Here is a 21,723-nt window from a genome sequence, read left to right as displayed (position 1 = left end):
CTACAATTACGTCATGCCTTCCACTCCCAATTTAACAGCCTTACTCCCCAGCAATCCTGCCTAGTCATAGAAGAAATTCTTCATGATCCCAACCCGGCAAAGCTGGTGTCCCGGCTCTACCAGCAATTCTTTTTATCCGGCCCCAAACCTTTTCGATCGGCACAAGACTGGTGGAATACCAAAATTGTAGGCCTTGAGCAGGATGACTGGGAAGAAGCAACAGGTCACATGTACACTGGCCTGATATCGTTGAAAGACAAACTAATTCAATATAAAATTATGCATCATATTTACATAACTCCCACACGACTCAAAATGATGGGCCGGATCCCCTGCGACTCCTGTCCCAGGTGTCACCAAGAAGCTGCGGATTTCTTCCACTTAATCTGGGAATGCCACTACATATTGAGCTTTTGGACACAAGTCGTAAACTATCTAGCGGACAATCTTGACTTTCCGAGAATAATTTCACCTACAGTTTGCCTTTTGGGGGTCCTAGAAGAGATAATCCCAGCTAAGTATACTCGAATCTCTTTTCGTATCCTACTCTTTTATGCGAAAAAAACTGTAGCCCTTCACTGGATGGGTAACCTCTCACCCTCTCTCAATGCTTGGGTACAACTGGTTAACAAAGCGGTACCCCTATATAAGCTCACCTACGAAGTTAGGGGAACACCAACAAAATTTGATAAAATTTGGGGATTGTGGAATGACATTGACCCGACCCCTCTATAGCAAGTCTTAACCAAGTCCATCTCCTATTATGAAATCCTTCATGGTTAGCTATCCTACATATCCTCGACGGTCCCAACCTAGCCTTCAGATGTAAAGTTCACCTGCGTTTGATAGTGTCCATCTCAACTGCTCGATCACTGTCTTGTGTTATGCTTGGTGATAGCCTATGCCATGTTTTCATCCTGCCAAACTTGTACAGTTTAGTCTGCGAGTGTACTTATTTGTTGTATGTATGATTGCTGTGTGTTTTAAAAAGAAATAAAACTTACCTTTAAAAAAAAAAATTATAAGTGCTTTTAAAGTTATGTATAAAAACAGTTGCATTTGCTAAGTCCGGTTGTTACTTTTTAAACAATGTTGCCAAAGTCTTAGCTCTCCAGTAAAGACAGGTCTGTTAATCAACTGCCTTGTCTTACATTGTATCAACAGTCTGAGCCACCAGTGCAGAGAATAGAAAAGGACAAACACTGCTTTCAATAGCAATATACATATGCTAATAACTTAAAAACCATAGAAAAATGGTAATAAATGTATATTGCAAAGTTGCTTTGAATTATGTTTTCTTTTATTAAGCAAAACATTATTTTTGGGTTGACATTCCCTTTAAACATTATGGGGGAAAGTGGCGAAAATTCGCTAGCGACGGCTTGGCAGTCATCGCAACACTTCGCCAGGCAAAATTTGCTCAGACAATGCTAATTTACTAAAATGAGAAGTTGCATCCAGGGTGCCAAATGCATTACTTTGGCAATCAAAGCAGATATGCGCTAGCGTTCAATTATGCTTAGCTCAACTTCGTTAGAGGTCTTCGCTCAGGCTAATTTGCATATGGCGGGAAATTATAAAGTTGAATGGACATAAATGTTGCAGCAAATACATTACATTACACAAGTCCAGGGAAGCTTAATAAATAAAAAAGAGTTGTTATAATGCCATACACATGAGCCCAGTGTATAGTTAATATTCCATACGTTACAAAATGTATGGGGGAACCCGGTTACCCAAAAAATTTTTAAGTAATTTTGCAGGCTATTACTCTGAAAAAAGGAAAAGAAGTCAGCATTTTTTGGGACTTAGAAACATTGTGCACTAAAAATATGATGTAAGTAACAGTAGATTGAGGAAGATCTATGCACTTCAAAACACTTCGACTGGTCTGAGCTGGCGAAGGCAACTCTGGCGAAAGAGGTAACGCTCAGTAAAATCCACATCTCAGTGAATTTGCGGAGTAACGTCCATTCACCTGAGCAAAAATTCGCCTGGTGATAGGGTGCGAATGAGCGCTAGCGTCTGTCTCTTTCGCTAGCGAAGTTACGCCTGCACCTGTTAGTAAATCGGCGAAGTGCCTGAAAGCAGTAACGCTGGCAAATCATCACCAGCGTAAGTCACTTCGCCCTTTAGTAAATCTACCCCTGTCGGTTACTCAACCAGGGTGCTTAGCCCACTCTATGAAAGACATCCCCGTATCATTATATATAGACTTCAGTGCAGCCCACTACCAACAGGGATACAGTTACCCAAAAATAATAAAGAATATATAGAAATCCTAATAAGCTAAACAGCATTTACATTATTCGGATGAAAGAAGCGAGGATCGCTATGTTTCTTAATGGCTATGAATAAGTAGCACTATCAGAAACAGCAAGGAACAACATTTCCATGGTTTAGGTTACACACAGTGTGACAGCCCTGCTCAAAATAGCAGACGTGTATGATCCATTGGGGGCAACTGGCACTTAAGTGACACAAACACACATATGGAAGAATGGCAAACACAGATGGCCTGATGTGACATTCTTTTACTGAGCTTAAAAAACCATAGATTTTTTTTTAATGAATGTATATTGGAAAGTTGTCTAGAATTACCGTTTCATTATACAAAAACAGTTGTTGGGTGGAGTTCCCCTTAAAGGAGTAGAAAAAAGTCTATTAAAGGGATGGTTCACCTTTATGTTATAGAATGGCCAATGCTAAGCAACTTCTCAATTGTTCTTAATTATTTATTTATTTTTATAGTTTTTGAATTATTTTTCTTCTTCTTCTGACTCTTTCCAGTTTTCAAATGGGGGGTCCCTGACCACATCTGAAAAAATAATGCTCTGTAAGACTACAAATACTGTATATTGTTATTGCTATTTTTAATTACTCCTCTTTCTATTCAGAACCTCTTCTATTCATGTTCCAGTCTCCTAATCATATCAATGCATGGTTACTATGGCAATTTGCATACTAGCAACCATTTTGCATAAAGTGCAAACTGGAGAGCCGCTGAATAAACTAAATAACTCAAAATCCACAAATAATAAAAAATTAAAACCAATTGCAAATTTTCTCAGAATATCACTCTCTACATCAGTGCTCCCCAACCAGTAGCTCTCGAGTAACATGTTTCTCACCAACCCCTTGGATGTTGATCCCAGTGGCCTCAAAGCAGGTGCTTATTTTTGAATTCCTGGCTTGGAGGCAATGTTAGTTGCAAAAAATAACAGGTGTACTGCCAAACAGAGCCTCCTGTAGGCTGCCAGTGCATATAGAGGCTACCAAACAGCTAATCACAGCCCATATTTGACATCCCCATGGACTTTTACATGCTTGTGTTGCTCCCCAACTCTTTTTACATTTAAATGTGGCTCAAGAGTAAAAATGGTCGGGGACCCCTGCTCTACATCATACTAAAAGTTAGTTTAACGGTAATAACAACAGTATTTATATCAATTAGCCTCAATATAATGAGTAACATATTCCAACAGTGCTGCTAGGAATTCAATTGTTTAGGGCAAACTAGTATTAGTGATGTTCCTTTCCTTCTCCTTTAAATCCACAAGGCTTGAAGATGAGCAGCTTCCTGGTTTACATTGCGCTGTTGAGGCAGTGCAGTGTTGGGGAACAGTTTACGTTTGCTCGGCCCCCAAGTGCCCTGTCACTCATGATGAATCAGATTAGTAAATCAATAAACTGGGGGAGACAGGGGGCATTTACAGTAGAAAAGAATAGAGGCACTAGGGTTTATAATAGAATAGTGACATGTTCCCGTTAAAATGTGGAGCGTGTCGCTATCCCTTTAAGAAGAGGAATAAATGAAGAAAAGCCACTAGAGTGCGGTAGGAAGATGTGGACAAATGTGCCGTCTGTAGGTGATGATGTTACAAGAAGGTATTACCCAGGCACATGCTGGGCACAAGCAAGTAGCAAATGGCTGACAATATTTCCTATAAAGGACTTTTTATGGTTGGTCTGCCCATACTGCACTTATTCAACCCGCATAACACAAATACCATTAGGAGCAAACTGAACACTTGCCATTGACATTTATTACTGTAGAAGGAAATTCTTGAGTTTCACAGGACTTCCCCAGTGGAATTCATAGCCTGGCTGTTCCTGGCTGAATGGGAGTTGAATGGGATCTGTGTGTTCTGCTGATGGGAGTCTTACTCAGCTCTCAACTCTGATCACAAATACAAAGCTACAATAAAGGTATAGTTGCTGACAATATTTTTAGATTGCAAGCTTTCTGGGCAGGGTCCTCTTTACCTTGTGTACTGTTTGTTGTACTTAATCTCTATGTTCAATGTATACACCCATTTATTGTACATTGCTGCAGAATATCTTGGTACGTTTTATAATAATAATAATACAGAAAGCTGCATGATGGATATCACTGAAAAGAGAGAATGCATCAGGTTTGGGAGTACAGTCCACCACAGCAGGACATATATATATATATATAAGTATATTTATTGTATAATGACTGGAATGTTCTTCCTGTAAATGCCAATGGGATCTCCAGGCACCTTTAGCACAGAGGAAGGGAGGGGGATTAAACCAGATGTTTGACATAAGAAAGCCATCTTTGTTTCAGCAATAGCCTTAGGTAGGATTATTTTGGAAATGTGGCCAAGCTAGAGCACTGCCTATACAAAACAGATGGCATAATATATTAGTTATGATATCCTGCGACTGTTTGCATGATTAGTGTGTCTGGTCTGTCGCTCTGTGTAGGCTCATCTATTATTAATTATATTCTTAGACAAGCACTTTCCATATCTTTTGTCTCACGCAGTTTATTCATCATCCAACGTGCTCTGGTTGGTTTTGCTAATTAAACAAATGTAGCCCCCCCCCATCAGGCTGCTTGATTTATAACTCCCCACCTGCTTAAATTATCCCTCTGTCCTACTCAGGAATCAATTGTTCTTGGAGGCTAGTCCTATAAGCATTTTATGTCCTCCTCATAGTGAGTATGTTGTCAAGTCAACAAACCTCCTATTTTGCAAGAAAAGACCATACTCGCAGACTCAAATTGAAAAGGGGCAGTGGGCATGGTCTGAGTAGACTGGAAGCCTGGCCTGAAATGACCCCAGTACAGGTATTGGACCTGTTATCCAGAATGCTCGGGGCCTGAGGTTTTCCGGTAAAAGAATCTTTCCATAATTTGGATCTCCATAGCATTTAAACATTAAGGGGCACATTTACAAAGCTCGAGTGAAGGATTCGAATTAAAAAAACTTCGAATTTCGAAGTGTTTTTTGCGCTACTTCGACCATCGAATGGGCTACTTCGACCTTCGACTACTACTTCAACTTCGAATCGAACGATTCGAACTAAAAATCGTTCGACTATTCGACCATTCGATAGTCGAAGTACTGTCTCTTTAAGAAAAACTTCGACCCCCTACTTCGGCAGTTAAAAGCTACCGAAGTCAATGTTAGCCTATGGGGAAGGTCCCCATAGGCTTGCCTGAGATTTTTTGATCGAAGGATATTCCTTCGATCGTTGTATTAAAATCCTTCGAATCGTTCGATTCGAAGGATTTAATCGTTCGATCGAACGAATAATCCTTCGATCGTTCGATCGCAGGATTTGCGCTAAATCGTTCGACTTCGATATTCGAAGTCGAACGATTTTAGTTCCTAGTCGAATATCGAGGGTTAATTAACCCTCGATATTCGACCCTTCATACATCTGCCCCTAAATAAACCCAATAGGCTGGTTTTGCTTCCAATAAGAATTCATTATATCTTAGTTTGCATCAAGTACAAGGTACTGTTTTACTATTACAGAGTAAAAGGATTTTTTTTTAAAAAAATTTGGATCATTTGGATAAAACAGAATCTATGGGAAATTGCCTGTCATTTGGAGCTTTCTGGATAATGGGTTTTCAGATAACGTGTCCCATACCTGTGTATAGTACAGTATCCCAATGCATCCCAAAACATGGGAACTGCAGGGGGTTTAGGAACGTTCTGCAAGTAGGAAACTGCTGGAGGATGAAGGTGTTATTAGAAGTGGTAGATCCTAATGAGGTGTTATGGCAAATTGGTTAATGGTTACATCAACGTTTTGCAAGGTTGGGACTGGAGCTTTTCAGCCAAGTTGGGGCCATTACAAATCGACCAATCTCCCCAAACGCCTTCCCTCACCTCAATGAAAAACGCCGGCACTAACCACACATGGCAATCCTTTTTCCGAAGTCCCCCGAAATTTCATGAGGCATCTTCGGGCGACTTCGGAAAACGAATCGCCGCGTGTGATTAGCGCCGGCATTTTTTCATTTTAGTTGGTGCCGAGTGAGGGAAGGCATTTGGGGAGATTGGTCGCCGCAAAAACGAGGCGATTAGTCGCCAGGCAACCAAATCTGTGCACAGACTTTCTATGGTAGCCTGTGACCTTGATCTTTAATTCTATCTTGATTTAATGATCCAGGGGAAAGAACTGTGAAAAAGAGAAAGAGGGTTTACTTTTCCTTTAAATCTTGCAAATATTTGTTGTTTTTTGCAATATTAACTCTGCGATACATTTCAAATCCATTCATAGTTGCTATGGTAATTTGGACCCTAGCAACCGCATTGCTAAAATTACAAACTGGAGAGCTGCTGAATAACTCAAAAACCACAAATAATAAAAAATTAAAAGCAAAAGCAAATTGTCTTAGAATATCACTCTCTACATCATACTAAAAGTTAATTTAAAGGTGAACAACCCCTTTAATAAACACTTTAACCAATAGAAAACACAACTGGGTTCATCATCCACCTAAAAAATGAAGACACGACATATTAATTTGATCTTCCCTGGATATGAAGCATTTAAAGGAACTCTAAACCCAAAAATGAATTGATACAAACTTATTCAGTAATTAGTAAGTAATAGTCCTCTGAGCTCTTTCGCTATTTACATTTATTTTCTGTTTAGTTGTGAGATATTAGCAGTTTAAAACTGCTAATAAGAGGATTTTGGCTCAACAGCTCTTTCTGAAAGTCAGCAACCCTAGAGTGAACGGACCATACAAGAAGTGAGCAGAAAGAGTATAGACAGAAACGCTGACACTTTAACCTTGGATGATAGATGTTGACCCAAAATCTATTAGTGTCTAAAACTGCTAGTAGTTCAGAAACTAATAACTAGAAAATAAACATAAACATATTTTCATCTATATGAAATATATAACTTGTGTAGAAGTATATATATATATATATATATATATATATATATATATATATATATATATATATATGTATAAATTATATATATATATATATATTAAATCTGAAAAGAAGATGGGGAGCTAATGGGGTTATATTTGGAGGTACAGATCTACCCTGTTAAAGGGCTGTGGTGGTTGGGCCAAAAAATATGATGTACCTTGTACAGAATACTTAGTTAATATTAAGTTCTCTATACATTTATTGCCTTAGCTATAATGTTTTAAAATTTTCCCCACTGTCATTCACTCTCAGATTAGCATCAAACCAGGCTGAGTTAAGTATTTAGTGTCAAGTACGTGTTGGGTCATGAACATTTACTCTTAATTAACAGAGCAGTAACACAATACCGGCATCAATTAACTAGAGTTCAAGGTGACTTGTGGTTTGTGGAGCATTATGTTTGGATTTGTGTGTTCCTTGCGTTATATCTCAATACAATGCACTTGTGACTGGCTTTCATTAGCTATAAGGATGTATGTAGTAACACAGGAATAAAGTATCCCATAGACATGACGATTCTTCTTGCCGAACGACCGATTTTAGGGAAGTCCGACCAATTCTTCGAAATTATCGTGCGGTTAGTGGGATTCGAACGATCGTACATCTTACAATTTTTCGGCCGACATCTGTCAGGAAATTGATCGGCCAGGTTAAAAAATCTTTATCGGTCCCAATGCAATCTGTCTATGTTTGCAGGGCCAAGCAGGCAGCTCCCCTTTGTTTTCCTGGCAAATTGGTCTTTTTAGTTGATGGTAAATTTGTACGATCGTTCCGAGAAAATCGTGGTCTCACGATGAGGATCTGATCTTTTAAAAATCTCAACATCTATGGCCAGCTTAAGTTGGTCTCAGTTCAGTAACCCACTGGCCAATCAGCTAGCTTTTACTGGCTTAGTGAAGCTAACAACTATTTGGTCACTATGGGGCCCATTTTTTAAACCTTAAATTTTTATGGTTGAGTTTTTAAAGGGGAAAACTCAATTTTCTAGGGATTTATTATACCCCAAAGCTACAAAAAAAAATCTGTTTTTGGTCCAATTATCTAGTTTTCATGGTGATAATTCGATAAAGTCAGTTTTTCGGAGCGTCAATTGTATGATTCGAAATGACACACAAATTTGTTGCAAAGTTTTTCGCACAGACTTTTTCAAGAAGAATTATTACAGGTATGGGACCTGTTATCCAAAATGCTCGAAACCTGGGGTTTTCCGGATAATGGATCTTTCCTCAATTTGAATCTTCATACCTTAAGTCTACTAGAAAATCATGTAAACCCAATAGGCTGGTTTTGCTTCCATAATTATATCTTAGTTGGGATCAAGTACAAGCTACTGTTTTATTATTATAGAGAAAAGGGGAATCATTTTTAAAGATTTGGAATATTGATTATAATGGAGTCTATGGGAGACAGCCTTTCTGTAATTCAGAACTTACTGGATAACGGGTTTCTGGATAACGGATCCCATACCTGTAATAAATTTATGGATGGAAGTTAGGTTGACTTTGATTAAATAAAAACAGAGATAAACTTGAGTTTTAGTAAATACCCCCTCATTATTGTACAATATTAGTATTTACTTGTATCCTACATTAATACATTTTTACATAAGAGTGTAAGCTCTTTGGCATTCCAACTGTACTAAAACTCCTAGCACTCGTGTATTTTTTCTTACTTTAACCCGCATTTCTCTATTTTATTAGATCAATTACACTTTCCCACATTATTATATTGTGTGTTGTCTTTTTCCCCAAGGCATTTGTCCTTACCAACATAAAGCACAAACAAATATTTCCCCCACCAGAAATGTAGGGTATTAGAATCAATAGTATTAATTAATAATTAATTATTAATAATTGTATTAGATGACCATTTATAAAAAATATACATACTGTACATAAGGATTTCTACACAAACACTTTAAAATTTGACGTTGTCCCTGTTTTTTACAGACAATGCTCTTGAATAATTCATGTTTTCCAGGCAATTTTGGGCCATTCACTATAAACTAGGCTCATTCATCATTGTCTTGTTAAGAATCTGTGGTGTCAGTGGGTTTTCTGCCATTTTCAGATCATCCATTATTATGATCTGCCATTTATAAAGTCTAAACTGCTGTGAACATCCTGCCCATTTGTTCTCTGTCACAGTGTGTGCTTCTGTATGATCAGGAATCTGTGTGTTTCTGGGGGTGCATACCATTCTCTGCTCCAGTTTCACAGGGGCTCATTTTTTAACACAAGTGCAGTAGCTATAGCCACAAAACAGTTGTTACAGGGGAAGCGCAGTTAGAATAATAAAAGCAAACGTCTGATTGGTTGCTATGAGTTTCTGTCCCTTTGAGAGTAATTAAGAGAGACTGGTTTTTCAAAATTTGAGCAAAAAAAAAAGATAAAAATGAAGATGTCATGGCCCAGTACGTATATAACCTGGGAGGGTTAAATGTTGTCAACTATTGTGCTTGTAGAAAGACAGATTCAAAATACGAGTAACCTGGAATCATATGTTGAATATGCTATAATTTTGCTCACTGGGGTGGTTTGGACTTGTTACCAATACAGGTATGGAGATCTATTATCTAAAATGCTTGAGACCAGGGGTTTCTGATGAACTGAGACACAGTGACATATAGGGGGTTATTTACTAAGATCCGAATACCCGAAATTCCTCGAAATCCGAAAAATGTGTGTTTTTTTTTTTTTTATAAAATCGGACTTTAAAAAAAAAAAAAATTCACAAATTTTTCGGAATTTATTAAACCCAGAGGGCTAAAAAGCCAGAATATAAAAACAGGGCATCTCAAACCTGTCGAGGTTGCATAAAAGTCAATGGGAACAGTCCCATTGATTTTTGGTTGTGTCCGGGGTTTCGGGGAATTTCACAATGTTCGGCGCTTTCAGGTGAAAACAACGAAAAATTTCGGGCAAAAAAACGTGAAAATCTGAGCTTTTCCCGCAAAGCAAATTTTCGGGAAAATGTAATAATAAATAAGCGATAAAAACCCGAGCGGGTTAGATCGGAGTTTGTAGCAGCCGATATTGAGATACATTCGGACCTTGATAAATAACCCCCCTAAGTGTTTATTGACTCGCATTTATTTTAATTAATAGGAAAATTCTAAATATAACCATCCCTGTGTCATTTACAGAAAAACAATACTTTCTCACAAAAACTCAACCATGGGATAATTTATAAACTAATAAGTGACCTATTAAGGAATCATAGAAAACCGGCATAAGTGAAGGTTCTAACTGTAAAAGGAATAAGTGTGAGAATAAAAGACAGGCCTCAGTCCCACGATTGGACTATTTAAAGGGCACATGTTCCCAAAAAATATATAACCCAACCAAAGGTGTGAGCTAATACAACCCGTACTTCGGTTGGGGTAACAGTAGCTTTTTCCTTTAAAAATTGCCCCCCCCCTAGTGCAAAGCCACCTGTACAGGGAGGGAGCTCCCGGTGTGAGCGGCCATGTTGTGGCATGCGCATAATGAGTGAATGCCGCAACTTATGTGTATGACGTCATAAGCAAGTTGTGCGCATGTACTCTGACTGACATGGCCGTGTGGAGCAGAGCAAAAGTTTTTGACCACGCCTGTATCTGTGGCCACACCCCCTAATTACCATGTTCATTTTACAAAATTTGGCAGGTTATGAAATTTTGAACACATTTCTGTGGTTTTTATGTGATTTGGTAATGAAGGTGAATTGCCCTTTAAGCAGTTAGTCTAAGTTCTCCCAAGAGACCTGCTTATCTGTTACAATTGTTTCTTTGCTTATCTTAAATTTTTTTACAAAAGTATCTAAGTGCACCTGCCACATATTCTGGGTTCTCTGCAAAAAGCCAATTAAGTTAGAAACTTTGTATATTTTTCTGGATGTTCAGTGCAGGAGATCAAACAGAAAGTCGGGACATTTCAGTAACAATCCGGGACTGTGGGCTGAGCTGTCAAAATTAGGATGTATGCAATCAGTGAGAGACGACTCTGTGTATTGAATAGCTAAAGAAGTATCCAATATACACCTCCAGGAATCATTAAGGCATATAACAATACATTTATAATAATACGCTTATAATAAAATTCATACAACAATAACATAGGTATGGGACCCGTTATCCCGAATGTTCGAGACTTAGGGTTTTCCTGATAACGAACCTTTCCGTAATTTGGATCTTTATTTATATATATATATATATATATATATATATATATATATATATATATATATATATATATATATATATTAAAAAAGTAGTATACTTTTGGCTTGACAAAGGGCACGTTGTATGCCCGAAACGTCGCCTGTTTTTAATGTAAAATTGTTTCACTTAAAACAATTTTTTGCATAACGCGAGTGCTGCCTTATTTGTGCTTTTTTATATATGATGAGGAGGAGAGTTTCGGCAATTCCCCTACAAGGCTGTGCATCACAATGCTCATACTAACTAAAGGAGAGTGCTATTATCCCTGGCGCAGGACGCGCAGCCGGGCCCCGCCCCCCTCCGTACACCCAGAACTGGCCCGGGAATATGCGCCGCGAAGCAGCGCGCGGACTGCCGGGGGGCCCCTCTGCTCCCCCGGTAGTTCCGCCCCTGTATACATACATATATATATATATATATATATATATATATATATATATATATATATATATATATATATATACAGCTTCCTTATAGCACCTAACCCCTCGATAACTGGGGGCTCCCTCTTTGTGCTTTATACTCTCGGCTTTATTATCTGTTAATAATTCAGTGGTGACTAGTTCTGACTAGACTGCCTGGAAGCACTGCTTTCTCCAAAGAACCATGTACTGAATGTATACATATATGCTCTCATATATACACACACACATCGTAACCAAATAAATAACCCTGAATAAATAAAAAAGCAACCCATGCACACATAGTCCATCCAGTCCGATCTTCTCCAGAGAGACCACAAATGTTATCACCAGCAGTGTGCTTATTTTCCAAGATCAAGGACACTGAACTGTTGATATTACACCGTGGCCTTAGCTCGCTTAGCAACGTGCTTCTTATAACGATAATCGCTAAGACGGAAAAGGGGAAACATATCCTCCACTTTTAAGTTGCGAAGAACATAATAGTTCTGGGTCATCCAATAAGTAAAATATCAATTCAACATTGAAAAAGAGGCAAAAGTTCATGATTACAGATCAGGACACAAAGCAAAACATTCATTCAAATGCTGTTATCTCATAGGAAAGTCTGGGAGGGGGGGACTCTGAGAAAGAACAGAACGCTTGGGCAATGCTTAGTAAAACTCCAAGAGGCGCACTGAATTATTAAAGAGCCAATGGCACAAGCAGTGGGTCTACACGGGATTCTCTCTAAAAAGCTTTCTGTCCTACTTATACTGTGGTCAGAATTTACCAATATAAGGATTATTCCCCCTGTATCTAGAAGGCTCATTGGGGTAGTTTTGACTTTTATATCTTAGTTAGGATCAAGTACAAGGTATTTTATTATTATTAATTCAGATTATTTTTGAAAATCTTAATTATTTGATTAAAATCGAGTCTATGGAAGATGGCCTTCCTGTAATAATGAGTTTCCGCATAACAGATCCCATACCTGTATATTTACACCAAACATGTACCCAACATCACATACATACAAAACGCATGCGCTAGCTTTTTACTAACAGCTTTAAATTAGTAACAAATCAAGAAACTTTTTCTTCTTCTTCCTGTCCAGATTCAAATAGCTGCCCGTTCCTCCATCTACTAGTGCTATGTGGGCTGCAGGACCCGCGGGTCGGGCGGATTTGGGCCGACCTCTTACCCCCCCCTTTGCGGGTTGAGCTCTTCTGCCTACTCTCCCCGCCTCCGACCTTACAATGGTGGCTTCTGGGTTTTTATAGACGAGCCTGCTTGCCCCTTTTGTGATGTCATCAGCGGGGGAAGGTCGCGTGGGTCTATAAAAGAAATCCGGATGTCGGCTTTGGGCGGACGTGGGTGGAGGGAGGGACGGATATTGGCTGGGTGCGGGTAAAATCCGACCCCCACATCACTACCATCTACATCAAAGCTGACCTTTTACTTAAAAGCTGTTACATTAAGATACATATTTGTGAAATTTGGGCACTAGTTCCCGATACACTGTTCCTAAAATGGCAGCTCCATGGACCAGACAGGGAAATGCATTACAGCTTTCCCTGAGGGACAGAGAAACTCTGGCCGGCTAAAGGTCAAAATGCCAACATTTAAATGGGTAGTTCCCGTTTAAGTTAACTTTTAGTATGTTATAAAATGGCTAGTTCTAAGCAACTTTTCAATTGGTCTTCATTTTTTAAAATAATTTTTCAATTATTTGCTGTACTCTGACAAGATTTCAAATGAGGGTCACTGACCCCATCTAATAACAAAGGCTTTGTAAGGCTATATACATTTATAGCTATAGTTACTAATACTTTGTAGTACTCGTCTTTCTATTCAGGGTCTCTCCTATTCATATTCCAGTCTTCAATCGTTGCTAGGGTAATTTGGATCATAGCAACCAGATTGCTGAAATTGCAAACTGGACAGCTGCTGAATAAAAAGCATAATAACTCAGAAACCACATGTAATAAAAAACGAAAACCAATTGCAAATTATCTCAGAATATCACTCTTTATATCATACTAACACTTGATTGAACAACCCCTTTAATCATGCTTCTGGAAAATAAGAATTAGGACCCAGTTACCACTCACTTGCAACACAGATGAGCTCTATTGGGGGCTCTTCTAAAGTTGTAATTGGTCAAGTTTAGCACAAAGGCGCATTATATTATTTGCAAGGGTAAGGCGATTAGGGTAATTTTAAGACACCCCCTATTGCAGCTGATCTCAGAGGGCCTGTTCATGGAAACCAAGAGAAGCAAGATTGAAGGTTGACTTCCATGAGCTAGAGAAGAGGCACTTCATAGAAATAGATGGTTTTCAGATACTTGTCCTTCAATGTGCCCAGTCTTCTATTTCTATGAAGTAGGCGCCTGCAGTGAATCTGGAATACCCTACTTGCTTTACAACACAAATAAAGGGCAAATAAACAAACAAAAAAAAAATATATATATAATAATAATCTTATATGTAGCTTTACATCTCATATTGGTTTAATACATTCAATAATTGTATGCACTTTTTTTGAGGTATTAATATTGCAATATTGTGTCACTTTAAATTTTGAAGGGGTGTACCAAAATGGCGACACATTATTCAGAGTGGGAGTTGTACCAACATGGCACCTAAAAGAAACATTGTTGTTACCTTTATCCACACCCACTGAATAATGATTGGTGCACCCCCCCCAAAAAAAAAAAGATTTTGGAATGGTTGATTTGTTAATTGATGTATTGTTTTGATTGGTGCACTTTAGTTTAAATATCGGAGGCTTGGTTTTGTTATGATAGCCTATGATTAAGTGTTTGTTAACACGAAACGCGTAAGGCTGTGGACACAATAAACTCCTTTTACCTTCAACTGACTGCCTGGTGGAAGTTTGCCTTCATTGTTTGTCCGCTCCCCGTGCTGAGGGCTCAGGGCGGTGCACCTGGGTCACTTCTCCTATGCGGTGAGTTATCACTTTCAATTTGAAACCCCCCACCTACAGATTTATTCATAATAATGTTAAGCAACTTACCTCCCAGGAACTGTATCCCACCGGCCACTCTTCCCACAGTCCTAGAGATGAGCTCAGACACACAACATCCCATCATTGCTGTCAGGGCAACCAACAGGAGAAGGCCACAACCAAGGCCTGTAACAATAGTACAGATCCTCCACTCAGGACTTGGGATTGCCTGGAAAGACGCATAGCGGCCACACTGTTCCACCATAAAAGTGGTCTGGCGGGATTCATCCCTTACGGGGTATGAGCACCGTCGGAAGGTTCCAAACGACACCGGCTTATCCAGTTGGCTACCCAGCAGCCAATACGGCATGAAGAATCCAACACAAGAGGCAGCAGCACACAGGAACGAGAGTATTGCCCATATTACTCCGGCGCAGGTCAGACTGGAGGCCATGATGCTACTCTCACAAGGCAAACGTCATTAAACGTCAAGGTAAGTTAAAAAAATATAGAAATCCAAAAGAATGAAATATGTAGAACTATTCCAATGTAATCCTTGGAAAAAGCCTCAGTGTTTGGGAATCCCTGCGGCAATCACCATTTTTCTCAACCAGCTCCTTCTGAAGGAAAAATAAGAGAAAGAACAGTTACAGCCTGAAAGGGAATAAAATTGCCCAGAAGATGAAGTCAGCAGCTTTGCTTTGTGTAACCCTTTGTATTTGCTGTTAGGAATGTCAAGCTTTGTACCTTCAGGTGTTGCAATACAATTCTTCCCATATCTGAACAATGCACAACCCTACCAAAGCCCATTGCACCCCAAACATTGGCTGATGTGTCCTGCTACAAACCCCTACAATAAAAGATGTTGAAGGGCAATAACTGAAATTTTCTCCATTATTACACACTAATTCAAAGACTAGGTTGCATAATAGGCAGGTTGGTCTGCCAGGATTGCAGGGAATCACCCAATGAGCCCTACTGAATGAGAAATCCAATCAGCTCTCTTATTTTTGCCATAGAGCTGCATAATACAGACACCATTTAGTGCAAGGTTGCTGGTCTCTGCAGCGAGTGCCAAATCAAAAGGCTGGCATTTCACGCAGAAGGCAAAATAAGGACAGGGCCCTGATGCATGCTGGGGCTCCTGAGGCTCACTAACTTGTGCATGTAAATGATGTGCGAGTTAAGGGTTTATTGGGGTGATGCCTAAATGCACACCCCTCTTAAGTTGTCACTAATTCAGTTGTCACTAATTCAGTTGTCACTTGATCCACCTGGCATGCTCCTAAAAGGAGCAAAATGACATTTGGAAACTTACAAAGTGCAGCCTGTCCAATTGCAGCCTTTTTTGACTTTGCACACTGTGGGCCCTAGATGTCAGGTTCTCTGGTGAGACCTAGTAGGCACAGTCGGACACTGATGATAGATTGATATAAAAAGATTTTACAGTCACAAAATTTAGTCTCCTGACATTAATATACCAGTGCCTTGCTCTTGTCATTTCGCTCATCAGGATTGAACCTGATTGGCTGATCAAGCACAGAATTGTAGTTAATCTCTCCTAGGGCCACTTACAGTGGGTGGCACATCCATTTATCTTTATTTGCGTTAATGTCATGATGTTCCTTGGGCCGTGGTTTTTAAGGGCAGAGACACGCGGTCAGATTCGGGGAGGTTAGTTGCCCGACAACAAATCTTGTCTTCTTCGGGTGACTAATCTCCCCAAACTGCCTTCCCCTGCTTTCCCACCGGCTGGAATGCAAAAACTAAGTGCTCCGAGTGCCATCCCACCAGCGATTTACATTCTAGCCGGTGGGAAGACAGGGGAAGGCAGTTCCAGGAGATAAGTCGCCCCGAAGAAGAGGAGATCTGTCGCCGGGCGACTAATCTCTCCATATCTGACCGTGTGTCTTTGCCCTAACAGTCCGTCTACTATGTAAGAAAATGCACTGGTGTTGTGTAAAATGTTTCAGTGACTGCATAGCGAACTCAAGAAACTGGAGAGATCATCTCTTTATGCTCAACAAGGTCTGCTAATTTAATATTTTCAGAGAAAGGGAGGACAAATCAGTGCAAGTTGAATTGATTAGGCACAGGCCTTAGGCCACAGCCATTAAGTACTGCCCTTAGGCCATGGCCACATTCTCAACCTGCAAATAAACACATGCTGAGAATAATCTACACTCGAATAAACTCTCCCTGTGCCTGCAACCGGGCCGACTCAGTGGTTTACGGATGTTGACACAGAAGAGCGCTGATGGATCAGCCCAGTGTGCGCTTGGCTTTAGGCTGAAGACCAGATCATATATGGCTATGGTCATGTGGTCAGGCAATATACTGAATATTAGAACTGCTGCCTCATAGCACTGGGGTCTCGGTTTTGATTCCTACTTGGGCACTACCTGTTCTCCAGGTACCCTGTCTGTCCCTTTCTGCACAGCTGCGTCTGACTTTTGAAACAAAAGTCTGTTAGGTCAGTTAACAGAGCTGCCTTCTGCTACATTGTTTCAAAAGTGAGAACCAGCAGTGCAGAGAATAGCAAAGAACAAACAGATGCTTTTGGTAGCAATTCGATTTACAAGTAATCACTATTTTTAAAGACTATTTATTGGAAAGTTGCAAAGAATTACATTTTATTTTTGGGTCATCCCTACTCTGTACGGCAAGCTTTACACAACGGTTAATGCAACTCCAAACAATTTGGGGTGTTCTCTCTTAATCCCTCACAACGCTGGCTCCTGCCTGTCCGAGTCAGCAGAACTGCAATGAAAGCAGGCGGCTGTGCATCTGAGAAGGCTTTTTGGTCTTGCCCGTTCAATCAGCAAATGTAATTTAGTGACACAAATGAATAGTGATCCTGGGATATTCAGCTCTGACACAATAGCTGTACAACCAGCCCTTAAAGAATTCTCCAGAAATCGCCCGCCTGAAAGGGCTGTTTTGTTAGCGAAGCTTTATCTGCCTGCCAAATAACCCACGGCAAAAATTTGTGGAAAGGAGAAAGTGGAAAGAGAAAGGGAGAAAGTTATTTACACTTTCGCTCTAACTACAAGAAGGAAATAGCAATTTCCCCAAGTTTTCTTGCATCAGTGATTGGGTACACTTGCTAACGAGCAATCTATCTATCCTTTATAAATCAATGTTATCTTAAGAGAACACCGTTTTCCCAGCAATCTGTAAAGAAGTAGAAGTCAGCTCTGTTACCATGCACTTAACACACCCTGTGCTTTATTCTGTAAGATAAGGTACAGTGATCTGGCAGCAGCTCCTGGTGCCCTATTGCACTCCTACAACTTTAAAGGAGTTGATCACCCTTGAGTTAACTTATAGTAGGATGTAGAGATTGATATTCTGAAACAGTTTGCAATTGGTTTTCATTTTTTATTATTCGTGTTTTTTTTAGTTATTTAGCTTTTTATTCAGCAGCTCTCCAGTTTGCCGTTTCAACAATCCAGTTGCTAGGGTCCAAATTCCCCTAGCAACCCTGCATTGATTTGAATAAGAGACTGGAATATGAATAGGAGAGGCCTGAATAGAAAGATGAGTAAACAAAAAGTAGCAATAACAATTAGGGATTAATTTTGGAATCCACTATTTTGGATTCGACCGAACCCCTGAATCCTTCGCGAAAGAGTCATGCGATTTCCCTCCCTGCCCCTAATTAGGATGCAAATTAGGATTTGGATTCGGTTCGGCTGGGCAGAAGGATTAGGCCGAATCCGGCTGAATCCCGAACCCAATCCTGGATTCAGTATCCCTAATAACAATACGTTTGTAGCCTTACAGAGCATTTGTTTTTTAGTTGGGGTCAGCGACCCCTGTTTAAAAGCTGGAAAGAGGCAAAAGTAAATAAAGTTTCTAAGAATGGGCAACTCTATAACATAGTTATAGTTAACTTAAAGGTGAACCACCCCTTTAATGTAATCCTAAAAACATTCAATTTTGAGGTGTACAATGTGAGCTCACAATCTAATTAACCTATCACAGTCACACAAGCCCACATAAGAGTCAGGAATTCCACCAATGGGTTTTGGGCTTTAGGTGGAAACCCAGTCGCGTAACTACAGAGGAAGCAGACCCTGCGGACGACCTCTGGATTTCTTGGGGGCCCTAAAATTGATTTGCTGCGGGGCCCAGTAACATCTAGTTACACCACTATGGAAACCCACACACAAAATGCCTCCTCAAAAGAAAGTATCCCGATGGCAATAAAAACCAAAGTCTACCCTTGGTGTCACTGTGCAATCCACTCAGCAATGCTACGGGGACAACCTGCTGTGAGCGGTCACTTTAAATTGAATATATTACACAGCATTGAGTTCACAAGATGCCGAACTATTATGTGTCTGTAAAAGGATCATACGATACTGAAAAGAGTAAGGTCAGTGTGTTGCCCGGAGTATTCTGTGTGCACTGATGGAGACAGCTTACTGTCAGGGGCCACTTTACTCACTATACAATATATATTGGGTATATGCTCACTGCAATTATGTCTCATTATTACCAATCATAGGGGCATCATAGTGTCCATACTGATCTCCTGCTACTAATTCTTAGGGGTCACTTTAATTTAAACCTTATAGATATCCAATAACAATAACGCTGAGCTCACCTAGTGCAGAACTCATGAGACCTCTTACCTGGAGCTGTCACAAACAAAATCCTTACTCCCGTGGGAGGTGAAACGTAGGGATACCCTCCTGTGACAGAAGTGCAAGGGCTTGTGAACAGCCTACAGCAGGGAAGGGAAATCTGTAGCCTAGTAGATAATACGGGATTACAGTATCTTGCCTTCTCATTACAGCAACAGACAACAAACAGAGGAGAGTTGTAGTTCAGCAATATTTGGAAGGCTACAGGCTGTTCATTCCAATTCTATTGCATTGGGAACATGTAGGCTCTCTATGGATGTCGAAGAAAAGAGAACAACTGTTACTGAGTCAGTCGCTGGGGACACGTAACATTCCCCCGACTTAACAACACAAGCTCCCCTTCTGCCTGTTTCCCCAATGCATTAACCCTTTGCTCGCCTGACTGCTCAGGAACCTTCTACTTATCCCAAATATTGTACCTAAAGAATAACAATATAAATCACACAGGTACCATCTCTGCTCTGAGTTGCACCCCGTGCAGTGGAATTAGAGGGATACACTTTTCACATAAATAAATGAATCTATGAAAAAGGAGAATTCCTCTAATTCCGTTGCCTTGGATGAGAACTTCTGACATGCGATTCATTTTTATTATCCTTATGTGCTTTGGCTAGCGCAACTTCAACCTAAGCTACCTCTTGTGCCTCTTAAATCTATTAACTGCCTGACCCCAAGCCTTTAGATGTCAGGGGAATGCTAGAGGTTGTAGTTTAACAAGGCGAATACTAGAGGTTGTAGTTTAACAGGTTGTAGTTTAACAAGGGGAATGATAGAGGTTGTATTGAAACAAAGGGAATGCTAGAGGTTGTAGTGCAACAAAGGGAATGCTAGAGGTTGTAGTTTAACAAGGGGAATGATAGAGGTTGTAGTTTAACAAGGGGAATGATAGAGGTTGTAGTTTAACAAGGGGAATGCTAGAGTTTGTAGTATAACAAGGGGAATGCTAGAGGTTGTAGTACAACGAGGGGAATGCTAGAGAATGTAGTACAACATGGGGAATGCTAGAGGTTGTAGTTTAACAAGGGGAATGCTAGAGGTTGTAGTTTAACAAGGGGAATGCTAGAGGTTGTAGTGCAACAAAGGGAATGCTAGAGGTTGTAGTGCAACAAGGGGAATGCTAGAGGTTGTAGTGCAACAAGGGGAATGCTAGAGGTTGTAGTGCAACAAGGGGAATGCTAGAGGTTGTAGTTTAACAAGGGGAATGCTAGAGGTTGTAGTACAACAAGGGGAATGCTAGAGGTTGTAGTACAACAAGGGGAATGCTAGAGGTTGTAGTACAACAAGGGGAATGCTAGAGGTTGTAGTACAACAAGGGGAATGCTAGAGGTTGTAGTTTATCAAGGGGAATGCTAGAGGTTGTAGTGCAACAAGGGGAATGCTACAGGTTGTAGTTTAACAAGGGGAATGCTAGAGGTTGTAGTGCAACAAGGGGAATGCTACAGGTTGTAGTTTAACAACATCTGAAGGACCAGACATAAGTACAAGTAGACTGTCATTGTCACAATACACTATGCAAACAATCAGAAGAAATACAGTAGTGAGATCTGCTCTACTTTGTGTAGCTTTCCCTTTCCTTTTGGTTTTGGTGAGAGCAAATCCATAACAAAAGTGCTGCCTCAGCAAAGTGACTGCACCCATACTAATGAGCCAGAGCCTCACCGGAGCACCTAGTCTGGAGATGCTGAGAGTTGCAGTTCAGGCGCAGCTGGAAAGCAACAGCATCAGATCGGAGCAGATCAGAGTGGGAGGAATCGCTCAGAACCACTTACATTCAACTCAGCGGCTCCGCTCCGATCTCCGGCTCCTTTGGGTGCACGTGCAACTCGCTCAAGCAGCTTGAGATCCTGCCCGACCCCGTCCCTTCTCTTCCAGCTCCAACAAGAGTAGCGCAGCGCTGCCAAAAGCAGATCCTTCCCGTGTGAGTGCGGCGTTATACGGAGAGTCCCTTCCCCAAAGCTCGGGATGATCAGCAGCAGCAGCGGCGCACACAGCCCTCCCCTCACTCAGGAGCCTCCAGTGGAAATAGTACATTCCTAAACATTCCCACTGACACAGGCTAAGGGGAGGGGCGAGGTACAGTCAAACTCACTGGGGAACCAGCAATTCAGGCGAGACTCCGCCCTCGCCCCCGCCCACAAGCCTTTAAAAGCAGAGGCTATTGAGAAAGTGGGGATAGTAGAGCTGGAGCTCTGAGCTCATTGTGTGCTGTGTATCATGATCATGTACTGCAGTGGGACAGGGCTCATTTAACCACAGTAGGTTTGCTGTTAATCATG

The 21,723-nt window shown here is 40.5% G+C and overlaps 1 protein-coding gene across 1 annotated transcript in view; it reads right to left on the bottom strand.

Annotated features, from left to right (window-relative positions):
- Nucleotides 1–21,489, bottom strand: part of LOC108708680 (LHFPL tetraspan subfamily member 6 protein) — a 123,278-nt gene extending 101,789 nt beyond the window's left edge. Inside the window, exons 1-2 of the mRNA XM_018247623.2 lie at nucleotides 21,217–21,489; nucleotides 14,865–15,415 (exon numbers count right to left, since the gene is read on the bottom strand). Of these exons, the coding sequence (XP_018103112.1) occupies nucleotides 14,865–15,249 (385 nt within the window). The 5' untranslated portion in view covers nucleotides 15,250–15,415; nucleotides 21,217–21,489. The remainder of the gene's footprint in view (nucleotides 1–14,864; nucleotides 15,416–21,216) is intronic.
- Nucleotides 21,490–21,723: the final 234 nt, after the last annotated feature.

Source organism: Xenopus laevis, chromosome 2L, assembly GCF_017654675.1.
Source record: "Xenopus laevis strain J_2021 chromosome 2L, Xenopus_laevis_v10.1, whole genome shotgun sequence".
Classification (NCBI taxonomy): Eukaryota; Metazoa; Chordata; class Amphibia; order Anura; family Pipidae; genus Xenopus; species Xenopus laevis.
The sequence above is the reverse complement of the archived record's forward strand: the minus strand, read 5'-3'. Positions and strand labels throughout refer to the sequence as shown.